The 27,681-nt window shown below is 52.7% G+C and overlaps 1 protein-coding gene across 6 annotated transcripts; it reads right to left on the reverse strand.

Annotated features, from left to right (window-relative positions):
- Positions 1 to 368: 368 nt before the first annotated feature.
- Positions 369 to 26,399, reverse strand: MINDY1 (MINDY lysine 48 deubiquitinase 1). 6 transcript variants are annotated; one of them, XM_074938426.1, is made up of 13 exons: positions 26,211 to 26,399; positions 24,972 to 25,056; positions 21,156 to 21,281; positions 18,336 to 18,577; positions 16,555 to 17,439; positions 15,203 to 15,260; positions 12,946 to 13,010; positions 10,226 to 10,384; positions 8,548 to 8,650; positions 7,318 to 7,460; positions 4,439 to 4,618; positions 3,464 to 3,595; positions 369 to 2,635 (listed from the first exon to the last, which is right to left on the reverse strand). In XM_074938426.1, exons 5-13 carry the CDS (start codon positions 17,191 to 17,193, stop codon positions 2,555 to 2,557), a joined length of 1,560 nt encoding a protein of 519 aa, XP_074794527.1. In that variant the 5' UTR covers positions 17,194 to 17,439; positions 18,336 to 18,577; positions 21,156 to 21,281; positions 24,972 to 25,056; positions 26,211 to 26,399; the 3' UTR covers positions 369 to 2,554. The 6 variants fall into 6 exon arrangements, with proteins under 6 accessions (XP_074794527.1, XP_074794528.1, XP_074794530.1 ...); XM_074938427.1 differs by lacking the exon at positions 21,156 to 21,281 and having other exon boundaries at positions 18,449 to 18,577; XM_074938429.1 differs by lacking the exon at positions 21,156 to 21,281 and having other exon boundaries at positions 3,464 to 3,568.
- Between the last annotated feature and the right edge of the window lie 1,282 nt (positions 26,400 to 27,681).

The raw sequence follows: 27,681 nt of genomic DNA on the forward strand, positions 1-27,681 counted from the left end.
ACACTCTAAGCTCCTGGGTACTGGAGCAGCCACACAAGCCTCAGTCCTGGGACAGTTACCAGCAATGCCCCCCATGAATTAAAAACCACCATGAGTGATGCTGTGTTCTTTGCAAGAGGCAAAATGCCCCCCCTTCCCATGCTGGATGGACAAAAAGATGGACATTCCCGGGGCGGGAGACAAACACCCAGCAGACTGGAGCCCGAGGGTTGGATCGAACAGACAAGCCCCAGAGACTGACATACAGAAAGTCATCAGACCAGTCCTAGGGAGACAGACACGCCCCATGAGCACATAGGAACAAGCCCCCAGCCCTAGAGACACCCCCCCCACACACAAACCATCACACCAGTCCCCTAGGGAAAGACACTTTTATTTCCAAACATCTAAGGCAGTGTTACAAATAACGGAGAGTAGAAAAGAGACTAAAACTCCTCAAGCCCGAGAGCGTAAGAGCAGGGGGACAGAGCCCAGCCCCCTGGGAAGGCGAGTGCCCAGGTGCTTACCGCAGAAGGTTCGTTAGTGTCCTGAAGGTTTGATCCTGATCCCATTCAATCCACGGGGTGGAGGTGGGGGACATCACAGGATGAGGAGCGGGGCAGGGTTAACTAACCCGTGGGAGCCACCCTGATCCCGGGTCCTAAACGTGCCCCTCCCCACTGCAGCTTTTCTGGGGAGGAGGCTGTCTGGAAGAGGAAGAGGGATTGGGCAGAACCAGCAAAGGACGGGAACAGGGGATGCCATTCCTGTGGGCTCGGCTGCTGCTGACCTGGAACGGCCAGCAAGCATCTCCGTCCTGGCGCTGGGCTCCCTGCCTCTCCTAGGGGCAGGACGCACCCCCTCTGCCCCGGTCAGCACTGGGAGCCAGCCTGCAGTCACCTGGGAGCCGGCGTAACCGCGCTCCCCCCCACTCGAGCTGCAAGTCCCGCTGGCTCCTGCGTCACTCGGCATCTCGCGAGCAGGAGAAGGGGCTCCGAGTACCTCCCCTGACCCAGCTAGGTGGCTGCTGATGCCAAGCGGGTGCGATAACCACCATCCCGCCTCGGGCTATTTTCCACGGGGTCTGGTTTAAACCCTCCCTGCTGGAGGGAGGACGGTGCCATGGCAGACAGGGCTAAGGGAAAGCTTCATCCCAGCAGGGAATTTACATCCAAACCTTCCCCCTGCTCCTAGGCTCTGGGCGCTTTACTCTGCAAATTATTCAATGCACCCTGAAAACGCACTTCCCGCAGCTCGGATTGCGTCATTGGGCTGGACAGAGTTTGGACCCGACAGATCCCCTCCCCCCGCAATCCACTCGCCCCCCGAGCCACCGCTGGCTCTGCCTCCGTGCCAACGCTACCTTAGTTAATTAGAGCCGACGGCCTTGCCCGCTGAATTCCCAGCAGGACCGCTGAGTGCAGGATCGGGCCCACCCAAGGGGAGACTACACAGGAGGGGGCAGGGGGGAAATGTGCCTGTCCAGATTCTGCGCTCGCCCAGCCATGAGAATCGAATCAAGGAGGCAGCAATTCATTGGCTAGCACCCTGGGGACCTTCTGCATCCTCCTGTCTGCGTCAAGGCCTTTCAGAGCATCTCCTGGGCCTCCGGCAGGAGGGGGACACACGGGTATCCCGCCAGCTTTGTAAGTGCACCCCCTGCCCCAGAGACCCTGCACAGGCCGTTGCTCCTTAGTTGCACTGGATTCCCGAGAGGCACCGGGCAGCTGCCTGGCACACTCGGTGGGTTAGCTGCCCCCGCTCGAGGGAGGCTGGCAGCTGCTGCTTCGTGCCTGTTAAATAAGCCTCTGTGTTTTCACAGCATCACAGCTGCTTCTATCTGTGGATCCCAAAGCACGTGAGGAAGGAGTGGGTGAACTGGTACCATCACCCCCTTTTCTCCCCTCCGCCCCCGCTATATCCGGTGGAGAAATGGAGGAACAGGGTAGGGAAGCAGCTTGCCCCAGCATCCCACAGCGAGTCAGGGTGAGAGCTGGGAATGGAACCCAGGAGTCCTGGCTGCAAGTCCCCACCGGCTCTAATCACTGATCTCACTCCCCTCCCCCAGAGCTGGGAAGAGAACCCAGGAGTCCTGGCTCACACTCACACCCCCACCCTCCACTAAGCTCTAGATCCTACTCTGCTCCCAGAGCTGGGACTGGAACCCAGGAGTCCGGGCTCTGATCACTGAACTCTCTGCCTCTGGGAGAGGAGAGCACTCGGCATCTTTGGGGAGAGCTCAGAGGTACGAGGTACAGCTGAGGGCGTCGGGGGTGAGGAGAAACTGCAGCCGATGCACAGCCCGGCTGGACTCCGCCCTGCACGGTCCCTCCCGCGCTGCGATGTGCAGGCCTGGGAGACGCCGGCAGCACGGAACGAGGTCTCACCCCCGCAGCGCGGGAGCCAGGGCTGGGTTCTTCGGGAAGCGGGTCCCGTGCTGGGGAGGGCGGGGGCCGGGGGAAGCGGAGGCGAGGCGAGCCCCGCCGGGGCTGTTGTCTGGGAGTCTTCACGGTGACGCGGCAGGACCGTGGGAGGGCGAGGGGTCCGAAAGCAGCAGGCAGGGGGGCGAGCGGCTCTAGAGCAGGACACAGTCCGACTCCTGCTTATGTCTCTGCCTGCGTTCCCCGGCCGGCCGCCCGGCCGGCTGAGCTCTCCCCTGAAACCAAGGAGACGAAAAAGCAGCTGCTACCTTCAGCGATCTCAGGGTGCTTTTCAGACCAGTCCCATTCCCCCCCCTGCCCCAATATCCTCTCCTAGGAGGAGGCGATGGAAGCAAAGAGAGGGGGAGTGACTTGGCACGTGGCCTTGACGCAGTCAGGGTTGGAACCCGGGGGTCCTGGGGCCAGCCCCCTCTCTAATCATTAGGCAATACTCCTCCCAGAGCTAGGTATCTGTGTCAATGGGCCCCAATTTCCAGGTCTCCCCCCTGGCACCCTCCACGGGCTTGGGAACAGAAGCCAGGCGCCCGGCCTCACTTCCAGGCTCCAGTCGCTGTCCTGAGAGATGCAGCTGCTGCAGGGGAGGCTTTGGAGTTAGATTCCCATGCAAAGCCACAGATCCCTGATCCGCCCGCTGCCACGGAGCAAAGGCCTGCGGGCCGCGGCTAAGCCGTGGGGAGGAGGAGACAGAATTGCACAGGACAAAGTCGCTGTCCCAGCGCCACCGAGAGCGACCGGTGCGTCGGCCCCACACAAGGGGGAAGACTGGCCTGACCAGAAGAGGGATGCTCGGGCTGAGCTGGGCAACTCCTGGGTGGGAAGGTTAAAGGGAGGCTGGAATGGACCCACCCTGCCCCACCACGCAGGAGGCACGGGTTTGAGTTTCCCTCGCCCTAGGCGGGTGCGACCCCCACAGCACCCCCTGCTGGCTGGTCTCGGAGCAGCGCTGACAGGCTCTCCAGGATCCCGGAGGAAGCAAGGTCCTCATGGCAGGGGAGTGGGATGGGGCTGCAATGTATTCTGGGAGGGAGGCCAGGGCCCATTACCTGCGCGAGAGGCGCTGCTGGCTGCTGGTGCTGCTGGTATTCCTCCTGCTGCAGCTGGCGCGCAAGCTCTAGGTCGCTCAGGGCAGAGGGGCCCTGCTGCTGTTGCTGCAAGGACAGGGCGATCATGTAGTCCTGGGGGCAAGGGGGGTGGCGGGGAGAGACGTGGTCAGTGCTGGGACTCCCAGGGAGCGAGACACACGGAAGAAGAGATCTCATACCCCAGAGGGTCCCGAAGCCCGACACCAGTTGTGCACATACAGGATCACTCGCCCAGCACTGGCATGCAGCCACCTCTGGGGAGCGACGCCGTCACCATTTAACGACGGCGCTGCAAAACACTTGGGAGCAGGAACGAGAGACAAGCCGCTGAAGGGGTACGTCAGTCTCAACAGGCCTCTGCACGAATTCACTTAGCAGTGATTATCTGGGGGGGGTGGTGGTTGGAAGGCTCGGGGGCTCTGGGCTCGGTCACCTGTCCACAGTGACCCCCCTGCCCGGAGGTTCTATCACCCTCGCTCTACGGGGTGTGCGGGGGGAACGGAAGCTCAGAGGGGTTACGAGACTCAGAGCCACCCAGAGAGACCCTGAGCTCCTATCTCCCTCACTGACCTCCCAGGAGGCCTGGCTCCGAGCGTCACCCCACTCTAACCACTAGACTACATTGCCCTAAAGATAAGGATCCTGCTACAGTAGATACCGATTCCTGGAGGTGACACATTTCAGTCAGAAGAGCAGGGGAGCTACAAATTCCATTCTCTAGGCCACATATCCTGTCTGGAGCTGGAAAGAGAACCCAGGAGTCCCAGGTCCCAGTCCCCTTTGCTGTAACTACTAGGCCACATTCCCCTCCTCTAGCTGGAAAGGAACCCAGGAGTCCTGAAGCCCAGCCCCCTCTGCTCTAACCGCTCAGATACGCTACTGTAACTAACCACCTCCCAGCGCAATCAGGCCTCTGCTGCGCCATTTGTTTCCTACCTGGTCCACCTGCCTCTGCTCCTGGGGGGAGCTGCCGGCCGCCTCCTTCCCCAGGGTGTGGCTCAGGTGGAACTCGGCGTCACAGAAGCAGCTGTCCCCATCCACGTTGTGCAGGCTCTCCCAGGTCACCTTCTCCTCCTGCAGGAAGCCCTGGTCCGTGACCAGCAGATACAGGTGGCCCTGTGGAGAGATGAGTAAGAGACAGCGTCCCCTTGAGAGCCCTCAGAGGGTGGGCAGAGTGGCAGCCTGTGATCCACTAGGGCACAGAGACCACAATCCCTGGGGACGTCGCAATCAAGGGGAACCATCACCCCACCTCTAGTGGGGCACACAAGCCTCCATGCAAGGCAGGAAAGGAACCTGGATGGGAACCTGGGACGCAGTGACCAAAAGATGGACGAGTTCAGGATCCTGACACAAGGAAGAAAGGAAAGCAGCAGAATACGGACCCTGGACTTCAGAAAAGCAGACTTTGACTCCCTCGGGGAACTGATGGGCAGGATCCCCTGGGAGAATAACATGAGGGGGAAAGGAGTCCAGGACAGCTGGCTGTATTTTAAAGAATCCTTATTGAGGTTACAGGGACAAACCATCCCGATGTGTAGAAAGAACAGCAAATATGGCAGGCGACCAGCTTGGCTTAACAGTGAAATCCTTGTTTATCTTAAACACAAAAAAGAAGCTTACAAGAAGTGGAAGATTGGACAAATGACCAGGGAAGAGTATAAAAATATTGCTCGGGCATGTAGGAGTGAAATCAGGAAGGCGAAATCACACCTGGAGTTGCAGCTAGTAAGAGATGTTAAGAGTAACAAGAAGGGTTTCTTCAGATATGTTAGCAACAAGAAGAAAGTCAAGGAAAGCGTGGGCCCCTTACTGAATGAGGGAGGCAATCTAGTGACAGAGGATGTGGAAAAAACTAATGTACTCAATGCTTTTTTTGCCTCTGTCTTCACGAACAAGGTCAGCTCCCAACTCCTGCACTGGGCAGCACAGCATGGGGAGGAGGTGACCAGCCCTCTGTGGAGAAAGAAGTGGTTCGGGACTATTTAGAAAAGCTGGACGAGCACAAGTCCATGGGGCCGGATGCGTTGCATCCGAGAGTGCTAAAGGAGTTGGCGGATGTGGTTGCAGAGCCATTGGCCATTATCTTTGAAAACTCATGGCAATCGGGGGAAGTCCCGGACGACTGGAAAAAGGCTAATGTAGTGCCCATCTTTAAAAAAGGGAAGAAGGAGGATCCTGGGAACTACAGGCCAGTCAGCCTCACCTCAGTCCCTGGAAAAATCATGGAGCAGGTCCTCAAGGAATCAATTCTGAAGCACTTAGAGGAGAGGAAAGTGATCAGGAACAGTCAGCATGGATTCACCAAGGGCAAATCATGCCTGACTAAACTAATTGCCTTCTATGATAAGATAACTGGTTCTGTGGATGAAGGGAAAGCAGTGGACGTGTTGTTCCTTGACTTTAGCAAAGCTTTTGACATGGTCTCCCACAGTATTCTTGCCAGAGAGTTATAGAAGTATGGGCTGGATGAATGGACTGTAAGGTGGGTAGAAAGTTGGCTAGATTGTCGGGCTCAACGGGTAGTGATCAATGGCTCCACGTCTAGTTGGCAGCCGGTATCAAGTGGAGTGCCCCAAGGGTCAGTTCTGGGGCCGGTTTTGTTCAATATCTTCATAAATGATCTGGAGGATGGTGTGGATTGCACCCTCAGCAAGTTTGCAGATGACACTAAACTGGGAGGAGAGGTAGATACGCTGGAGGGTAGGGATAGGATACAGAGGGATCTAGACAAATTGGAGGATTGGGCCAAAAGAAATCTGATGAGGTTCAACAAGGACAAGTGCAGAGTCCTGCACTTAGGACGGAAGAATCCCATGCACCGCTACAGACTAGGGACCGAATGGCTCGGCAGCAGTTCTGCAGAAAAGGACCTAGGGGTGACAGTGGACGAGAAGCTGGATATGAGTCAGCAGTGTGCCCTTGTTGCCAAGAAGGCCAACGGCATTTTGGGATATATAGGTAGGGGCATTGCCAGCAGATCGAGGGACGTGATCGTTCCCCTCTATTCAACATTGGTGAGGCCTCATCTGGAGTACTGTGTCCAGTTTTGGGCCCCACACTACAAGAAGGATGTGGAAAAATTGGAAAACATTCAGCGGAGGGCAACAAAAATGATTAGGGGACTGGAACACATGACTTAAGAGGAGAGGCTGAGGGAACTGGGATTGTTTAGTCTGCAGAAGAGAAGAATGAGGGGGGATTTGATAGCTGCTTTCAACTACCTGAAAGGTGGTTCCAAGGAGGATGGACCTAGACTATTCTCAGTGGTAGCAGATGACAGAACAAGGAGTAATGGTCTCAAGTTGCAGTGGGGGAGGTTTAGGTTGGATATTAGGAAAAACTTTTTCACTAGGAGGGTGGTGAAACACTGGAATGCGTTACCTAGGGAGGTGGCGGAATCTCCTTCCTTAGAAGTTTTTAAGGTCAGGCTTGACAAAGCCCTGGCTGGGATGATTTGATTGAGGATTGGTCCTGCTTTGAGCAGGGGGTTGGACTAGATGACCTCCTGAGGTCCCTTCCAACCCTGATATTCTATGATTCTATGAAAGGGTTAATGGGCTACTGCAGGCCCAAATAGAGACACTGGGGAAACTGAAGCACGGCTGCCACAAATGCTGCAACAGGCCATAAAGGGCTGTGATGGGGCAGCAGCTGTGCCTCAGTTTCCCCAGTGTCTCTATTTGGGCCCTCAGTAGCCCATTAACCCTTTCCTGCCCTGCGTGGAGCCTCCCCAGCCACAGAGCCCACATGTGCAAATGCATGCAGCAGCGGTTATGGAAGGCAGAGGTGTGGGTGGAAGGGGCCGGGCTGACCTGGTGCTTGATCATGGTGTTGAAGTGGTTGTTTCTGAAGAAGACACTTAGTTCCCCCTCTTTGACCGCAGCCGTGAGCTCGCACAGGCCGTGGTAGGTCAGCTGGGTGGCTGTGGACTCCAGGAACTGCTCGGCGATCAGGCCTGGGGCGGAGAAACAAGGCGTCAGGTGGGGTGCAGGCGTGAACTGGGGGGTTAGACCGGCGCTCAGCGTGGGTGCCCCGATGATGAGCGTGAAACTGGTTCAACTTGCGCCTACGAATTTACCGACAGTAGCTAAACCGATTTACCAAACCAGAGACACACAAGGCGGGACGGAAACCAGTGACACAGGGAAGGGAAGCGACTTGCTCAGCGTCAGAGCAGGGAACAGAACCCAGGTCTCCTGCGTCCCAATCCAGCACCCTACCCACTGGGCCACTCTGCCTTGCGACCCACAGCTTGGGAAGCGAACAAGCTGCAGCCTCACCGAGCAGCGGTAGGAAAACGCATGGGGGGCTGAGCAGCGGTTTAACTCCCTCCACGCCCGTAGAGGAGTCAGCGTTTGTCCACGCAGCCAGGGAACGGCTCGGATGCCTCGTCCCCAGCTAAACCTCCTGGTGCAGCCCGACGGCCTGCTTGTCTGATGCAGGCACAATGCAACAAAGGCAGGTCGGGAGCGAACAGGGTTTCAGAGCAACCCGGCAAGGCCTTAAACGGAAACGCAGCCAGGCGCGGGGTGGCTCCTCCCTGAGCTTTTCCCACCTGACGACACTGGGTGGGCTGGTGGAAATGGGGTGGGGGGTGGAGTGTCCCTTAACTGCAGCACCCCCGCACTCAGCACAGCCAGGCCTCTTAAAGGGCCGGATGCACATCCTCTGATTCCCTGGGGAACCCCAGTTCCTCGCTGCCCGTGACCAAGCCTGTACCCTGGCTATTCTGCACTCTTCCACTGGCACATGGGGGGGGTCCCCTGAGGGTGGCACAGGCTCCCATAACCCCTGATTAGGGGAGACTGTACCCACCCCCGTACCAGTGCAGCGGTGAATCTGGCCACGCCGTTTACCCCACTGCAGATCTGAAATCGCTTCCCTCATCAGGCACCTAACGAGGGTGGAGTGCCCTCGTTGTTCCTCCTCTGTTGACAATGTAAAGAGCCCCCAAAAGGCCAGGGGAGCTCTAGCACCCAGGAGGTCCCCCCAGCCGAGGTTTGGGGGCGGGGAGTTGAGCTCTCCAGGGAATGGGGATTTACCTTCGGTGACCAGGTTGGGGTCGCTCGAGTGCTTGCAGGTGATGATCTTCTCCACCAGCTGGTTGTAGCTCAGCTTGCCCACGGCCTGGGCCGCGTCCGGACTCTGGAGCAGAAAGGGGGTGGAGGGGGAGAGGAGACAGCCCAAGGAGCCCAGGGAGGGCTTTTTAAGCAGAAGGGAAAGCGCAGGCCTGACCGGTCACTACCCTGCGGCCCCTTTGCGCCCGTGAGGACGGTGCACAGGGAGTTTAATGCCCAGGCAACCTGCCCCTCCGCCCCACAAGGGGACGCTCCCCTCAAGCAGAGCCAGCCCTGCCCCCACTCCAGGGGTTCTGGCGCAGTCCTGTGCTCTGGCTATCCATTGCCTTGCAAAGCCCCATGGGGGGCCAAAGAACCAGAGGTGCCAGTCAGGGCCATATGGGTGCCCACTGCCCCTGCACTGGGGCGGTGCAGGCTGCCTGCCCTCTGTGCCGCTGCCAGCAATGGGGCAAACCTGCCCTGGTGTCTCCATTGGTCTTTTAGCTGCACCTTTGGTTTTAAGTTGTAAATGAAAGAGTCAGGAGACTGGGGGCCCTGATTATTCCCAGATCTGGGACAGCCGGGCCACCACGCTGCTCCCCTGCCCCCACCTCTCCTGGAAGAAGGCACCCCCCTTCCTTCCGTATGCGGAGAGCTCAGCCACAGTGGCCCACTCCGGCCTTGGCTCTCTGCTGGGCAGCCAGCGAGGGCAGCTATTATGTTGGTGGTCTTTTTGGGGTGCAATTCAGACACATCTGCTTTGAAAATGGGACCAGAGCCCTGCTCAGGTCACTCAAACAGCCCTGGGGGGCAGAGTGCTTGGTCACTACCAGCCCGGCTGGATTCGAACTGGCAGCCGACGGGAAAAGAAAGCCTTGCTCCATTGAAGCCCACAGGAATTTTGCCATCGGCTTCAGCGAGGCCAGGATTTCACCTGCAAAACCCCCGACCCACCCACTCACCCTTGTGTCTCAGCATTGACCCAAACCCTGGCTCTTGGTCCCAGAGATATTTCTGCTCTTCTCCCACTATCTGGGGGCTTGGCTCGACTTCCTTCTGCAGTCGGGGCCGAAGTTGCCGTCAGCTTGGCATGACCACACAACGTCGCAGAGACAGAATGCACCATCTCCTGCCCAGTTAGACCAGCACCTCCCATGGACCGTCCCCTCTGTTCTTGGAGCTGACGTGGACGCGTTTCACCCCGCCGGGTGGAGTGACGGCCCTTGAGCATGCTCCAAACTCTTCGTTTTTCCCCCAGATGTTCCCAGCTACCAGCAGCCATAAGAAGCTGAATTAAGAAGCTCTGGACAGGACTTCAGCTTTGTCAATTCCTAAAAACTCCTCTGACTTTACACCTGCCTTTGTCCTTGCTCATATAATAACCATAATGCCATCCAGCTCTTTCCGACTGCTCTTTCATCAGCAGATCTCACAGCACTTTGCAATGGGGAAATTGAGACACGGGGCGGGGACATGACTTGTCCAAGGTCACCCAGCAGGGCAGTGGTAGAGCTGGAGATGCAACTCGGTGCTACAAGGACCAGTCGAGTGCTCTATCCACTAGATCACGCTGTCTCCCCCTCCCCTGCTCCACCCCCTTCACACTGGCTCTGGCTTGTATCCATTCAACACACAGGGTGGACTTTACAGCAATGGCCCTCACCTGGGGGTCCACCAGCCAGCCGTGGTACAGCGGGACGTTCAGAAGGTCAAAGACGATGCACTCCGGGGTGTACTCGAAGTCGGAGACACCCGTGAACCTCACGTTCACGTCAAGCCCCGTGGACAGTTTGGGCAGGACCATCATGGCATCGTTGACATTCTGGAGTCGGGAAAGAGAGAGGAGAGCACCTTATGTAGATAGGAGACAGAGGAGCGGTGGAAAGGGAGGGGCTGGGATTCCTGCTTTCCTCCTATCCCTGTCTTGTCGGTCTCTTACATCCTGTTGTCACATCGTTCATAAGCACTCCAGAGCGGGAACCGTCTCTCTGTGATTTGTCCGTGCAGCACCCAGCACAACGGGGCCCTGATCCTCGGCGAGCGTTCCTAGCGGTAACGACTGGGAGTCGGGACTCTTGGGTTCTCTTTCTGGCCCTGGCCACTCACTTCACCAATCTGTGTCCTCCCAGCGCAGGGACCGTCTCTTGTGAGGCCAGCATAGCGTCCAGTACAATGGGGTCCCAATCCCGAATCGGGCACTACTATAACTTAAATACTTCCTAGCCGGGCAGCTATGAGACTCAGTCAGGACTTGTCTGTGCAGAGACATTAACCAGAGGAGCCATTCCAGAATCGCTCCCCGTGTGGGCACTCCACTCCAGAACACGAGTCACTCTGCTCTAGAACAATCATCACACTTCCAAAGCGGAGTAATTATTCTGGAATAACGTCACTTTTATTCTGGAACTGAGCATCCACAAGGAGAGCTCCTCCAGGAGAGCTTCTACAGCACTAGTTTGGTCAGTCAATTTCCCTGTGTAGACAAGCCATTAGTGCTTGCCAAATGCTTTGAGCATAGGAAAGGCCAGCCTGGATCAGACCTGAGCCCACCTACAGTCCAGTATCCCAACTCTCACAACGGCCAGCTCCAGATGCCTTCGAGGAAGGTGCACAAACCCCACAGGAGGCAGATGTGGGATGACCAGTCTCCCCGAACAGCTTATCCTAGCCCCTTCAGAGATGGATTTCAACCCTGAAGTTCTATCTCCCTTCCAGTGCTCATTTAATCAGCATTAACTATTCTAGTTTTGGCTATACTTGTTCTCCATATGGACACCCAACTCCTCTTTGAGACGTGCTATATTTTTGGCCTTAGTGGCCTCCAGAAGCAAGGAGTTCCACAGGTTAATCACACGTCTCCTTTTATTAGCTTAGAATTTACCACCTTTCAATCTCCTCGACTGTCCTCTTGTTCTCATATAAACGAGAGAGAACAGAAGAGCCTGCTCGACATTCTCTGTCCCATTCATCACTGCATATGCTTTTACCGTGTCTCCTCTTATTTGCCTCTTCTGTAAAGGTAAAACAATCCCAATGTTTCCAATCTCGCTTCATCAGAGAGTCTTTTCAGGCTTCCAGTCATTCTTGCTGCCCTTCTCTGAACCCCAGGCTATTTCTGCCCTATGCTTTTGAGACTGGGGTAACCAGAACAAGCTGCACAGCTGATCAAAACCCAGACAAGATGCTCGTGTGGGATGGAGGACACAGGTCTGAAAGGGGCCTTCTGGCTCACTGAGTCCACAGTCCCTTCTAGCACAGACAACCCTGCCGCGGCAGCCCGTTCAGAAACTGATCAAGCTCCATCTTCAGACTAGTTCGGCCACTTTCCCCTCCTATTGGAGGCTGGTCCAGAACCTTCTTCCTCTGGTGGCTACAAACCTGCTTTTAATTTCCAGCCTCCGTTGACTCCTGGCCAGTTTAATCCCCATTTGTCCTTGGGCCAGCACTCTCCTTTAGCTTCAACGGCTCCTCTCCCTAGTGGAAAGGGCCGTAGAAGCAGAAGGTATCCTTAGGGTGGACACAGCTCTGAAATTGCACTCGATCAACTATTCTGTGACTTATCTAAGCAGGCATCTATCTGGCCTTCACCAGCAACAAATGTGAGTGTGGATTTTTTTAATCCCTATAACCCAGATGGAAAGTGTTACCTAAATAACTTTTATTTATTTTATATCAGGGCTGGCCAAATTTACTGACCCTCCGAGCTGCACAGAACAATCTACAGAAGTTCGAGAGCCGGGGCATAACTGCCGGAGCTCGGGGCTGCTGCCCTGCGGGAGGCACTTGCTGGGGCTCAGAGCTAAAGCCCCATTCCTGCTGAAGCCCCGAGCCCCGGCAGGCACGCTCCATGCAGCGGAAGCCCCGAGATCAACCTCCCCACTGGGTAGAAGCCCCTACCCAACCACCCCGCTGCAAGACAGAGGTCCCGAGCTCACCCCACAAGTCTGGTAGGTGGAGAATGGGGGGAGCATTGGGGGCTCTGTGAGCCACACACTAATTTCAAAAGAGTCCCATGTGGCTCGTGAACCACGGTTTGGTCACCCCTATTTTATATAGACACACACATTGGGGTTTTTGTTTGTTTAAATAGATGGAGAAACTGAGGCACCGGGTGGATTAAGTGGCTCGCACAAGGCCATCAACCGGGCCAATGGCAGAACAAGTCCCTGTCCAGTGCTCTAACTTCTAGACTACTCTTGACAGCTACACAGCTCCCAGATTTGCAGGTTCCTTTGCAGCATGCGAGGCCTCTCCCCCTCACAGTGGGGCTGCAGTTCAGGATGACAGGATAGGCATTTTTAAACAGGGTTCATGTTGGAGCCCTGCCGCCCGGACCTCCCTCGATACTCTGCAGAAGGAGGGGGTGGATCCAGACGGTCTCACCTGCTGAAAGTTGAGCTGCAGCCCTTCCGAATTCTCTTGGGGTTTGATGAATAAGATGCAGTCGCCTTTGAGACAAGAAAACACCCAGTCCCGATTACTAATGGATGGTACTTACCTAGTCCCCCAATACTGTAATACCTGGGCACCATTCTCTAATGTTTTTATCCTCACAGCCCCCCCGTGAGCCAGAACAGGGCTATTATCCCCATTGTACAGATGGGGAAACGGAGGCACAGAGAGGCTAAGTGACTTGACCAAGGTTACACAGGGAGTCTGCGACAGAGCCAGGAACTGGAGTATCCTTTTTGCCTCTAGGACCAGGGCAAGGGCTTGGCCTATCCCTGGGCGTGGGCTGGATCTAGATTACGGTCAAGATGGCAAGACGACGATTCCTGCACAGGCTCAATTTGATGGCTCTCTGTCTAGCCCTGCAGCATGGTCCTGATGGGATCAGGGGATGAAGACTGGGATGGAGGCGGGTGTGGGGGGGGACAGAATGGAGACACACTAAATGCAGCCCATTTCCCATTTGTGTTTGTGGCAGGGAAGAAAGGTACCCACACAAGCAGGCAGGAGATAGCATTAAGGGTCCAGTAATGGGTTAAGAAGCTCAAATAACCTGGTTGGCACCTGCCCAAAAGGACCAATAAGGGAAGAAGATCCTTTCAAATCTGTGGGGGGAGGTTTTGTTGTGCTCTCTTTTGTTGTGTGTTCTCTCGGGACAAAGAGAGGGACCAGGCAGGAAAAAAAAACCCTCTCCTAAAACCCTACCTGAAATAAGTATCTAGATTACAAAAATTGTAAGTAAAGCAAGGAAATGCGTTAGATTATCTTTTGTTTTAGCTTGTGAATTTTCCCTATGCTAAGAGTGAGGTTTATTTCTGTTTTTTGTAACTTTGAAGTTTTGCCTAAAGGGGAATCCTCTGTGTTTTAAATCTTATTACCCTGCAAAATTACCTTCCATCCTGATTTTACAGAGGTGCTTCTTTTACTTTTTTCTTTATAATAAAGTTCTGTTTTTAAGAATCTGATTGGGTTTTAGTGTCCTAAACACCCAAGAGTCTGGTCTGTGCTCACCTTGTTTACCTACTTGGTTGGTATATTATTCTCAAGCCTCCCCAGGAAAGGGGTGAAGAGGCTTGGGGGGATATTTTGGGGAAACAGGAACTCCAAGTGGTCCTTTCCCTGAATCTTTGTCTAACTCACTTGGTGGTGGCAGCAATCCCATCCAAGGACAAGGAAGAATTTGTGCCTTGGGGAAGTTGTTAACCTAAGATGGTAGAAATAAGCTTAGGGGGTCTTTCATACGGGTCCCCACATCTGTACCTCAGAGTTCAGAGTGGGGAGGGAACCCTGACATGGTGGCAGCGAATGGGATCGTTTTGAACCAGAAGCACAGACCTGATGATTTTAAAAGCAATTTTTCTTTTGGCTGATTGCAAACCAGGGAGGTTTTTTTTGTTGTTGTTTTTGTTTTTTAAGCTGAGAGCAGCTGGAGATTTTTTCTTTACCTGGAGGCAGAGGAGTTAAGTTACAGCAAGGGAATTCATAAGCTGATTTCCCCCCCTCCCCTTTCTAGCTCTCGGGTTAGGGTAGGCTAAGCGCAGGAAGGCTAGGATGACGGAAAGTGAGGTCCAAAAGAAACTAGAATTAGCCAGATTTGAAGCTGAAGAGAGACAGACGGCCTTAAAACGCTTGGAGTTGGAAGCAGAGGAGAGGAAACAGGCAAAACACTTGGAGACAGAAATGGAGACAAAATGCTTGGATACGGAGTTAGAGCTGAAGCGCTTAGATCTGGAAAGGGCTAAGCTGGGTCTACCAGATAACCCTAACAATCCTTCTCCAGGTGCCGCTCCCCATTCCAAAAAATTCCCTACCTACAAGGTAAGTGATGATACACAGGCCTTCTTAGAAAATTCTGAAAGAGCCTGCCTTGGGTACAGCATCTCTACAGACCAGTATATGGTGGAGCTGAGGCCGCAGCTCAGTGGACCCTTAGCAGTGGTGGCAGCAATCCCATCCAAGGACAAGGACGGATTTGTGCCTTGGGGAAGTTTTTAACCTAAGCTGGTAGAAATAAGCTTAGGGGGTCTTTCATGCGGGTCCCCACATCTGTACCCCAGAGTTCAGAGTGGGGAGGGAACTCTGACATGGTGAATTCCCAGAGAAGCTGATGGGAATTTTGAGCACCCCAGGATCACAGGATAGTTCCAGGAAGCCCAGTGCCCTCAGGTGCTCTCCTGAATTCACCACTTACCGAGATGCGCCATCAACTCGTCCGACGTGATCACTTCCTTCTGGGGGGAGAGCTTCACCTGCAGACAGACGGCAGGTGGGGAAGTTAGTGAAGGACCCTCTCTCCCAGCACTGCTTTGACCCTCAAGGCTTCCCCTTGAATCAGGGCACAGCGATAATCAATACCAATAACATCCTTACGCAGATTTGCCATGCCACATGAGATGGTCCAACTAACCCGGTAGCCCCGCTTCAGCCATATTGGGGTCAGACACTTGGTCCATCTAGTCTGGCTCCTGTCATACTGATTCAGACCATTAGCCCTCTTACCCCATTATCCCACGTTGGGAAACTCACATCACCACCAGCCAACACTGGATGTTTCAGAAGATGGCAATAAAACAACCATCTCACCATAAGGTGGCACTTACAGGACTTTTCATCCATCAACTGCTAAACACTTTCCCACACTGCATCAGTCTTGTTACCCCTGTTTGACAGATGGGAAAACTGAGGCACAGAAAGAGGCAGTGACTTGCCCAAGATCATAGAGCAAATCAGCGGCAGGGTTGGGAATAGAACCAGGTCTCCTGAGTCTCAGGCCCTGATCCACTGGGCCATGCTACCTAACAACGCTGCACAGAGGTAGAAAAATCCTTCCTGACCGCTGCGGTAGCCAGCAGGTGCCTTGAAGCATGAGACTTGACTACACTTATTTCTACTGTAATGGCAGACACATCCCAGGATACCAAAGCCCACTGCGAGTCTTTCCACGCACTTCAGGGGGCTGGGTCTGACCCCGAGATGAGAAGAACCCTGGCAACGGGAGTTCAGAGCGCAAATGCTTCAGCGACTACAGAACAGTTCTGCGGCAACAGCAGCTCGGCACGTGTTCCCCACGCATGCACTGAGAGAGACCATGTCCTCCCAGGGGTCGCTGGAGAGAGCACACAACAGCAGATAGCTAGCATCACCCCTCAAGTCCCCCCCGGGGCAGGTTTCCCCAGTGTCCTGGATACTTATCTGGGCCCCGTTGTATCTGAGCGCTTTATAGCCCAAGCGCCTGTGTGGGGCTGGGCTATTATCCCCATTTTACATCTGGGGAAACTGAGGCACAGAGCTGCTAATGACTGGCCCAAGGTCTCTCAGAGTCTGTGGCAGAGCAGGGACTTGAACCTAGGTCTCCCCAGTGCTAGGTCAGTGCCCTAACCCTCGGGCCATCCAACCTCTCAGTACGAGTAGCCTCCTCTGTGCCACTAGATAACAGCCTCTCACATGAACTACATTAGATCTCTAGGTCCTTACCGCCCCCTCCTCGCACCCAGCACACCTGCTCTGAACAGCAGTACTGGGCCTCCCCTAGCTCCCACCTACCTTCCACTGCAGGAACAGGATGTTCATGATGGCCAGGAGTGGGCAGGGCCCGTTCTCACACTGGGTGATGATGGGTGTCCTCTCCCCTTTCCAGCTGATCCACTTCACGCAATAGAAGTCAGGCTCGGACTCGCCGGCTGGGGGCCGGGCCTTGGTGGCATCAGACGCCTGCTCTGCGGAGCCTGGGCTAGGGCTGGCGATGGGGTCGTCCGGTGGGGAGGCGACCCCTCCCGCTCGGATGCTCCCGCTCGGGGGAGGCTGCTTCTCTTTGGGGTCCGCCCTTCCTTCTGGCTCCCCACGCTCCAGCCACTTGGCTTCGTCATTGGGCCCTGCTCTTGGGGACGGATCCTTCCTTGGGGTGTCCTCATGCTCCTGGCCTGCGGCCTGCTGGCAGCTCGAGCTGCCCTGCCCAGAAGGAGCCTCCTCACTGTGCGTTACCGCAATCCCCTTTGGGCTTTCTGGCTCCTGCCCATTCAGCATGCGGCCCTGCCCTGCTGCAGCCTGGGTTCCATCCTCCATGCCGGCAGTGTCCTCCTCTAGCCCCAGAGGGGCCTGGCAGATTTCAGGTCTGGTGACTTCTGCGTTTACATTGTCCCCTTTCGTAGCCATGGGATCCACCTGCTCAAGTCGGGGCTCCATCTGGCCCAGACAAAACCCCTTCCGCAGCGCCCCTCGATGTCCTTAGTACATTCACCGGGGCAGAGAGCGGATCACGCGGGCTGGTCCCTCTCTGGTAAGCAGCTCCAGCTGCAATCCTGGTTCACTTTCCGTTGCAGTCTGACTCTGTCGCGTATTTCGCTCCCGTCCCTGACTCTACAAATTCTCACGAAAGCCAATTCCACTGAACACGACTGGAGGGGGGTAAGGAACAACCACAACCTGCTTCTGAAAAAAAAAAAAAAAATCCCCACGTCTCAACCTAGCCTTTACAAACCCGTCAAGTCCGTCCAGTAACAATCAAGGACTATGTTTCTTTCAAGGATATAAAACTAGTGTGTTTTAAGCAAAACAAACTCTTATTTATTGATCAGGTTAGAGCTCTTTCCTCTTCCTGTCTTTTAATTTAGATTCCCTTCCCATTAAATTTGTTCAAATTAATAAAAAAAAGTATATCTAAAAAGGATAAGATTATAATAAATAGCTCCTTTTAAAACGGTCTAATTCTTGTTCCAGAATCTATTTAGTGCTGCTTGGTCAGTCCAGGGTATTTAAAAAAAATAAAAATCTTTGTTAGGCACTTTGAGGTTTCTATGAAAGTTGGTTTTTTAAAGGTCTCCCCCTCCCAAAAAACCTGATTCCAAACCGATGCCTGGCCTATCCCTTATCAATCAATTTCCTCAAGGCAAATTAATCCCAATCCCTCTTCCTTCCATGTTTTAAATTCAATTACTCAGCACTGATGAAATGCAATATTCCACCTGCTCTGTGTGCGTATGCTTTGGATAATTATAGCCCAAGATCACCTTTAAAAATAAAAAAAGGTGTCTGCAACTGGCTTCTCAATGCTTTTCAGGGTGTAGAAAAGTAACAATAATCTAGAGAGAAGGGGAGAGATTTTAACTCAAAACAAAACAAAGACAGAGCAACTAGCTTGCAAAACAGGCCTGACGTAATTATAGAAAATGTATGTTCCCACCCCCCGCGATCTATAGAGCAAAGATTTTCCTACAAAAAGTATTTTTAAGTCATGAAATAAAAAAAGCAAAAAGTCAGTGGGGTTGTTTGGCTAATTCTTGCCTTATCAGTGATCTGGAATCTCCTGATTCCTCTCAATTCTTTACCTAAAGTCCTTTTCTCTCTAGCCTTGAAGTTATGTCAACAGAGCAGAGGGCTGGTGCTTTCTTATCTTGTTTTGACCTGATCTGTAGATCTTTCCACGTAGTGCGTGACTTGCCTTTCCAGTTTTTCTTCTGAAGCTGTTTTTCTCCCGTAGCTGTTTTTCTCCCTTTCGTGATTTAACTGGGTTGGGGTATTGGCAGCATTGGAGTTGTCAGATGGAGCTCAGAAGACTCCTCCTTGTTCACTGAACAAACACACAGAGGAGAAGAGAAAGAGTGAACCAATAATTCCATTATGAGATTTCCAATAATCGTTACAGGTCAGCTTATTTGCAGCTGAACAGACACACACCTAATGGATATCAGCTTTGCTTGGCACACAGCAATACAGGCCAGGACTTTCCAGCAACCCGCGTTTTTTAGGTGCCCAGCTTCAGATGCCTTAAGGGGACCTTGTTTATCTAGGTCCTTTAAAAAGTGTCTGAAGTTGGCTCCCCAGAAACGAGGCCAGCAACATCAGTCCCCTTTTGGAAATCTTGGCTGCATTTCCCGTTTCTGGGCCTTTTTTCCATGCTGATCCCTAGAGCACTGATTCCCTTCCCCATCCCAAACCAACTGCTTCAATTCATTCAAATCCCCCTGCTGTAGCAGGTACAAATTCATCACAGGCAGAGTGGCATAATGGAGAGTGCCCTGGCCTAGGAATTTGGAGACCTGGGTTCTGTTCTCAGCTCTGCCACTGGCCTGCTGGGTGACCTTGGGCAAGTCACTGCCCTGTTCTGTGCCTCAGCTTCCCCACCTGTAAAATGAGGATAATGAGACTGACTTCCTTTGAGATTTACTGAGGAAAAGTACTAGGGATTATTATTATTATTACACGCCTCCGCTGAGTATCCAAGAGATTTAATCACCTTAATCCTTATTCTTCCTCACACCCTCCCCATAACCCCCCCAAATTTATGGCTCTCACTTTTCATATCAAGTCTGAAAGCAAATGAACTGTAAACCCTCCAAGGCAGGGTCAGTGGGTAGATTCTTACAGGGAGACCTTTCAAAATCCTACTCCGGCCCTTTTTGTTTGGTATGGAAGTTGCTTGGCTCACGTGAAGCACAGAAAGAAAGAAAGAAAAAATCTCTAGGAGCAACAAAAAATACACACCCAGCCAGAAACCCGCACTTAGGGCATGTCCACACACACCACTTGTACCATCTTACACCTGTATAGCTAAAGCAGTAACACCCCTCCAGTGTGGATGCAGTTCCAGCCGTTCATCGATTCTAAGGCCAAAAGGGACCACTGTGATCGCCTCTAGTCTGACCTCCTGCATAGCACAAGCCATAGGACATCCCTGAATTAATCCCTGTTTGAACCAGAGCAGATCTCGTAAAAGAACGTCCAATCTGGATTTTAAAATGGCCAGCGACGGAGAAGCCAACATAGAGAAGAGGTATAAGCTATCCCAGTGTAATGTTTATACCTGTATAACTGTGTTCACACTGGGGGGTTGGACTGGTATAACTAGATCAGTTAACCCCCCCCCGCCCCCCCCCCGATATAGTTAAGGCTGTGTCTACACTAGAGAGCTTACGACACAGCCATAAGCTCACTCGTGTAGCTGCTCCGTGTTGATGGGAGGGAGCTCACGCTACCACTTACGCCGGCCTAACCTATGTCGCTCAGGTGGGCGGCTTAAGTTTTGCTGACATAAGTGGTCACGCAGACATAGCCTCAATCAGTCCAAAAACCCGTGTGTAGACCAGGCCTTCTAGTTAAAGGAATGATGCCAATCAAATGCATGCAGCCAACACCCTCCCTTGCTTTAAACCCCTCCTTAAGGCGCACTTCCAGAAACCAATCATAATGCAAAGTTAATGATATGCTAGGTAGGTGGCCCATTAGCACCTCATTAACATCTTGGTCATTTATCATTTAGGCACACAAACCAGCTGTATGGTTCCTTAGCTAAGCCCTGGTCTACACTCCAGAGAGAGATCTTAAGACAGCTTACATCAACTTACCTCTGTAAGCCTATACCCTAAAATGCAGCTCCCACTGGTGTAACTTGCCCACAACACCAACTTAATAACTCCACCTCTGCGAGAGGCGGAGCGCTTAGGTCAACGTAGTTAGGCTGATGCGGTATCAGTGTAGACACTGCATTGCTTACATCGCCTGTTGCTCCTTTTCAGAAGCCATGCCACAATGCCCCATGACAGTTAAATCGCTGCAAGCGCTCCTGGTGAGGACACAGGGAGCGTACCACGCACGTGCAAAAGCAGTTTAATTATTGTGGTGGCTGTACATCGACATAACTTAGCCTTCATTTCGTAAACTTGCCCTAATAGAGTCTGCCATGCGTGCCACCCATCTTCCCCACACCCTTCTGTCTGCTCTGCGCCCCGCGGGCACTTCTCCACTTTTAAACCCTGATTCTGCAGAGACTTAACAAACATGCTTAACTTTAGATACTGCAGGCCCCACCGAAGTGGGTGTATTACAGCAGATTGATCCATTGGCTTCAGGAGGACCACGCCATACTTGGAGGTCATGGGCTCAGCGCAGGAATCAGTGGGCGAAATTCTATGGCCTGTGGTATACAGGAGGTCAGACTAGATTACCATAATAGTCCCTCCTACCCTTAAAAATCTAGGACTCTGAACTGTAATATCTGTAGGGCAAGGACTGTCTTATATTTGTATAGAGCCCAGCACCCTAATAATAATCATAGCTCTCAGCTGGCTCTTTTCATCAGTAGATCACAAAGCACTTTACAGAAGAGGTCAGATAGGGAAACAAAGGCACAGAGAGGGGAAGCCACTTGCCTAAAGCCACCCAGCAGGCCAGGAGCTGAGTCAGGAGCAGAATCCAGGTCTCTTGAGTCCCAATCCAGTGCACTACCCACTAGCCCACACTACTGGGACCCTGCTCTTGATTTGGCCCTCTGGGTGCTGTTGAAATAAAAAAAACCAAACAAACATAACAATAATTATTGAATTAAACAAAGATGCCTTATACCGGTAGGGTTTATTAGCCTTCCCACACAGGAACAGCTATCCCAGGATACTGCACCTCTCTACCAACATAACCATGTCCACACTAAGGTTATGTCTACACGACACACTTCTGCCGGTCAGCAATGCGAAGAGCTGCGATTCCTGACTGAAACAGCTGTACCAACAAAAGGCCCTAGGGCGGACACAGCTGTGCCAGCAACACTGCGCTTTTCCTGGTCTCGCTTGTTTTGCTCAGGGTAGAGGCTGGAATAAGCTGTACCAGCAAAAGTGCAGTTTTGCCAGTATACACAGGCCACGTCTACACTACAAACTTACGTCAGTATAACTACATCACTCAGTGGTGTGAAAAATCCCCCCCGCCCCGAGTGATGCAGTTATACCGAGCTAGCCCTGGGTGCAGACAGCGCTGTCGGCGGGACGGCTTCTCCCGTTAACACAGCTCCCGCCTCTTGCGGAAATGGATGAACTACGCCGACGGGAGAAGCTCTCACAATGGTGTAGCAGCGTCTTCACTGAAGCGCTACAGAGGCTTTGGTGCAGCTGCAGCTTTTTAAGTGTAGACCTGCCCGCGGCATCCGCTGCAGGAGTGCTTTGCTGGTACAGTATACCAGAATAAGAACGGCCATACTGGGTCAGACCAAAGGTCCATCGAGCCCACTATCCTGTCTTCCGACAGCGGCCAGTGCCAGGTGCCCCAGAGGGAATGAACAGAACAGGGGATCATCAAGTGACCCACCCCCTGTCGCCCATTCCCAGCATCTGGCAAACAGAGGGTAGGGTCACCGTCCCTGCCCACCCTGGCTAATAGCCATGGATGGACCTATCCTCCATTAATTTATCTAGTTCTTTCTTGAACCCTGTTACGGTCTTGGCCTTCACAACATCCTCTGGCAAGGAGTTCCACAGGTTGACGGTGCATTGTGTGAAGAGTATGGCTACACCGGCTGAGCACCGTAGACGTGGGCCTGGAGTGGGAGGTTTACTGCTTTATAGTGAAAAAAGAAAAGGAGGACTTGTGGCATCTTAGAGACTAACCAATTTATTTGAGCATAAGCTTTCATGAGCTACAGCTCACTTCATCGGATGCATTCAGTGGAAAACCAGGCCAATGGGGGCTGCGGGAAGCGGTGCGGGCCAAGGCACATGTTGGCCGCCCTTCCCGCAGCCCCCATTGGCCTGGAACAGCGAACCACGGCCAGCGGGAGCCGCGATCGACCGAACCTGCGGAGGCGGCAGGTAAACAAACCGGTCTGGCCCGCCAGGGGCTTTCCCTGAACAAGTGGCGGACCGGCTTTGAGAACCACTGTTCTAGGCTCTTCCCACCTCCTGATGACATGAGCAGCACTAAAGCCTCGGCAGTCAGCTGTTGACGGCTCCACCAGCGGGGGATGAAGAAATACAACCAAGGCTCAGAGCTGCAACAGGCCTGAAAACTTGCCTCAGTCAGTCAGGTCTACTGATCTGATTCACACGAGCAGAACGGAAAAAGCGACCGTGTAAAATTTGCCCTTTTCCAGCTACAGCCACAGCTTTAAAAAAAGAAAAAAAAAAAAAGAGGAAAGTCAAGTCATTTCAGCCCTGATCCAGGAAAGCACTTAATCACATACTAAACTATCAGCACATCGGTAGTACCACGGAAGTCAACTGGAACTGTTCCTGTGCTTAAAAGTTAAGCACATGCTTAAGTGCTTTGCTGGATCAGGAGCAGAGAAATTTAAAAGCACCCTTAAAAGCAGCCAGGATACATTAAAGCTTCCTCTATTTGCATCCTGAGTACACAGGGGATTCCAGGGAGAAAGGAGAGTGGTGAAGAGTTGCCAGCTACAGTGCTTTGGAAGCCAGAGTACCCTGCATCGGTAGAAAATGATACGGACGCAGCTGTGAATTCTGTCTTGCCATGGTAATTCGCTGTTAGCTCCCTTAATGCCAAATCACGAGCGGTAATGGAGTCTGTTGTGACAGATTACAGAGAGACAGGATCCAGGCGCCCTCCATTCACGACAGAAGCATCCTGCTTCCACCTTATTCTCTGCAGTCTAATGTCTGAAAACAAGCTTTCAAAGCCACCTGGAGTTTAGGCACCGTCTGACCCCTCCTCGGCAACCTCTCTGCCGAGACTAAGGATTGAATGGGTCACGGACATGAGCTTCCCCTTTGGGGGACCCCTCCCCAGACTAAGGTTGAGGCACATTGGCAGTGGGAGAAGTGGTGGGGGTTACATGCCTTGCCAGTGATAGAGGGGACTTGAGATCTGAGACTGGCAAGCCAGCCCTGTTGCCAGCTGGAAATGCTCTTGCTTTAAAAGTATATATCTGATGTCTCTTCCCAAGGAAAATACGATCAGAATATTTGCAGTCACGGACCTGTCACCAGTCTTGCCCGCCCCAGGTACTAAAATAAGTAAAAGTCACTAGTCAGGATCCCAAAGAAATCACGGATTTGTTTTGGGTTTGTTTTTGTTTTTTAATATAGATGTGGGGTTCTTTCTATTCGCTTCTCGGCCTTTGAGAGCACTGGCCATTATTTGTCTCCTTGTGCTCCCCTGTCTGAAGTATCCATCTGTTCTCTCTTTTCTTATAGTTTTCTCAGACTAGAAGCTCTTTGGAATGGAGGTCCTCTTTTTGTTCTGTTTGTACAGCACCCTAGCACAGTGCGGTCCTACTTTATGTCTATAATACAAGTAATAACTGAGCCTTCAGGTTTCATGTTTTCAATCTTTTCTCCACCACCACCGGGGCTAGACACTTTAAAAAAAGGAAAGTTGCGATTCTCCCACACCACATGACGCCAGGAGCTGGGGCTTTAAGAAACACATCAAATATCACAAGACTTGCAACAACAAAACAAAAAATTACAAGAGATGGCAATGTTGTGCTCCAGAATCTCACATTCCTTCCCTGGGCCACTCCCCGGAGCTGTCAAAACACCCATTGCATCACAGCCGACAAAGACAACTTATCAGAAGTGAAACCCTGAGAAAACACTTTTCACCCAAATTCCTCCCCAGCCGTAGTCCACTGGATTGTGTCACTTGCTTATTTCCGTGCTCAGTCTTAAATGGCTAGCAGGCACAGAGTCTAGTGGGGAAAGCAGGACTCCTGGGTTCTATCCCCATCTCTGCCACTGACTTGCTGTAGCCCACTGGGTAAACCAATCCCAGCTTTATGCCTCAGTTTCCCCACCTGTAAAATGAGGATAACAGTACATACCATACCAAAACACATGTGGGGGTGGAGGGGAGAGGGGGAAGAGAGGAGGGCTTTTAAATGCAAACCCTATTCAGTTAAAAGTTTTGTGACAGGTAAGAACGGTTGTTTACTTTGTACAGGCAGCAAGCAATTTGCTCTGCAAGCCCTCGGACAAGAACACAGATTAGAATCAGAGCTGGTGAAATCATGGGGCTAGATGGGACTATGGCACTGCATTGAAATCAGAGTTGCACCCATTTACTCTGGCGGTGAATTTGGCCCCAGGATAGAAAGGGTTAAGTCGGCGAGGCCTGGGTGGAAAGGGGAAGGGGTCTCCGTTGCCACTTGAGAAGCTGGCTTCAAATATCTAGGCCTCAGGACCTAGATGCCACGGGGATGGGTGCTCTATAAATAGCTACAAAAAGGGAGGGCTGACCTTTTTACTGGTGTCCTGTAGGATCATCTGAGGAGACAGAGTCACGGGGACCGCAAAACAACGAAGAGAGCTCGCGTGCCATTCTCTGTGAGAGATGGGTTTAAGAGAGCAGCTTTTAAACAGGTAAACTAGGGTGATCCATGGCACCCATCCCCTTCCCAGAACACGAGCCGCTTCTGACTGCAAATTACGGGTTTGCGAGCTTAGCCTGGAGTGACCCAGTTTCTTAACTGGGGTCCTGTTGTCTGGGCTCTCAGCAGCCACCACGGCTTGTGTGGCTCTCCCGGGCACACCCAGCACGGACTCTCTGAGCCCCTCCCTCCTCCGGGATCGCACGCTCCAGCGCAGCAAAATAAAAGGAGCATCTGCGAAGGAGATGGCAGGCCTTAGGCCGGAACCAGAGAGCAGCCAGGGTCCCAGCAAACTTTCCACACTGGATTCATTGCTTAGTGAACTCAGGCAGCCGCTGCCAGGAGGTTGGATGCCACCCAGGCAAAGTTTCCCCCCTGCTTTGGATAACTCCTCCAAGCCAAGTCACAAGCCTCTGGATCCACCCCTCCTTGTGTCTTACCACATAGCAATCTTTTCTCAAGCTTTGCAACACACACACACGTGCAAAGAGACGCTCCCAAGCTTGTCCATTAATTGTAGGAACACCGCACCCTAGGTGGCTGGGCATTTGTTCCATAATCGTCCTGAGTTCCCTTTGCAAACAAGCCGCCGGCAAACCCCAGAGAGGGGTTCTGAGCAGCAAAGCATTGAGGCTGGGTCTGCACTGCTTCAGAAGCGGGGAGCATGCTGCTCTTGGAGCAAGGGGCAAGATGGGTTTGCCCATATGGGTGCCCCCTGCTGACATTAAAAGCAAAGCTTTTACACCATGCAAACAGAAACTGCTTGCGCTGGGGATGAGGGAAGTGGCCTGCAGCAGGTTTAGCGCTCTACAGGAGAGATTATTAGCTCTTAAGAACAACCCCAGTCCCCAGTATTTTATTACAGTGCACCAGCCAAACTGAGTCAGCCACCCCTGCCCCAAAGACAGCCAGCAAATGAGTTGTCGCCTTGCGGCTCCAAACCACCCCCCTAAATTACAGCTGTGACAGTGATCACAACCCACTGATTAGCCCCCTCCCACATACATACACCCTCTGCAAACTCCCTTCCTCAGCAGCCATATTTCTTTCACAGCTGGCATCTGTCCCACTCCCCACCACGCAAGCCGCGGTGCCTCCAGATTTTTACCTGGCATGGGGGTGCATGTAAAAGTTTCTTTGCAGATTTCACTCTGACGCTGCTTCAGGGCAAGGAACGACTTCTCCTCACCCTCGTCCTGTTGTCAGCACAGCACTGCGCTGCTCTCCCTTCCCCTCCCCTCTTAGTGCTCATGTAAATGCAACTAATCCAGATTCTACTATGACTGTGCTAAAACCCTGTATCTTCCCCCCCCCCCCCGGACACATAGATGCATGCAAGCTCTCCTGCCTGCATGGGGTACCCCAAACACCCCTGGAACTCTCTGAGGCTAGTTTGCTGCCTTCTCTAGGAAGTTTTTTATTTTTTATTTTTTTCTCCCCCCTGGGTGCATTGATCAAAGACAGGACTCCAGGCTGCTGGGGAAAGAAAAGCCGCGTGGGTTTCTTGGCCTAGCTCTTGTGTTTGCAGAAGAGACATCTGCTGGGTTGGAGGATTTACAGCAGCCAAGGAGGAGGGAAAAGAGATTGTTTCCCCCCTTCCCTCCCAGTTGAAGCAATGCACAAGAGCTGGCTGGAGAAAGAAAGGCAGGGCAAACAGTAGCAACGAAATTAGCCTTACTTGGTATGTGCAGGAGCTGTCTCATAGGATAAGAGTCCAGGGCCAAAGCAAAGCAGAATTAGCAAATCAACCTACTGGGGATTACACTGAAATGTCATCATGCTCATTTAAGGCCTGCAGGATCTGACCTAGTGGGTCAGGTGGCTGGTCCATCAAGTTTCTTATCCAACAGCAGCCGGTGCCCAGTTCCCGTGATTTTATTGTGAGTCTGGCAATATTTGGTGCGTGTTTCTTAAAGCTCCAGCTGCTGGAGGCATGTGATTAGGTGTGGCTCTCAGGTGGGGTATGTGTGTTTTAAGTAGGTTTCTAGCTTTCGTGGTTACGGAGAAGAGCTGGAAAACGTGATTGAGACAACAGATGGCAAATAAAAAGAACCTCGCTTTAAAAAATAAAAATAAGCAAACAAAAAGCGCATGTGATTCTTAAGCCAACCTTGTCAGATTTGGGGGGCCTGACTCATCTTTAGGGGAAACGCCTCCATAAAGCAGGTAAACAGCTGTGGGATACTCTTTAAATTTAGGACAGCAGCTGAGGGGGTTGTAACAGAAATGATCAGATAATAATTCAGAGAGTACAATCTGCCTAGCCCTGCAATGACATTAATTAGGAGGGTGCGCACTTTGTAGCTTGCCTAGGCTGAGCTCAATGCACACCTCAGGGGCTTCTTGCATCCCTCCATTCCCCCCACCCCACAGCTCCCTGGGTACCATGCTTCCATTCCGCTCTCTTCCAGAGACTCCCTACAATCCCCCCATACCAGGGGCTGTGTACCCACCATTCCTCCAATATCCCCCATTCCCCCATGCTAGGCGCTGCATGCCCCTCATTTCACCAATGCCCATTTCTCTCCCCCCCCCATACTGGGGGCTGTGTGCTACCCCATTCTCCTCTCCCTCCATTC

The sequence above is a fragment of the Natator depressus genome, chromosome 24 (genome assembly GCF_965152275.1).
Source record: "Natator depressus isolate rNatDep1 chromosome 24, rNatDep2.hap1, whole genome shotgun sequence".
NCBI classification, from domain to species: Eukaryota; Metazoa; Chordata; order Testudines; family Cheloniidae; genus Natator; species Natator depressus.

What these genes read in the sequence shown, in the direction of transcription:
- MINDY1 (XM_074938428.1), bottom strand. Translation starts at nt 17,193, where the DNA reads ATGGAGCCCCGACTTGAGCAGGTGGATCCCATGGCTACGAAAGGGGAC. An exon ending in TGCAGCTCAACTTTCAGCAG is followed by an intron (nt 10,385 to 12,945) that starts GTGAGACCGTCT and finishes TCCCGACTCCAG; the next exon opens with AATGTCAACGATGCCATGAT. An exon ending in CAGCAGCGCCTCTCGCGCAG is followed by an intron (nt 2,636 to 3,463) that starts GTAATGGGCCCT and finishes CCTTGGTTTCAG; the next exon opens with GGGAGAGCTCAGCCGGCCGG.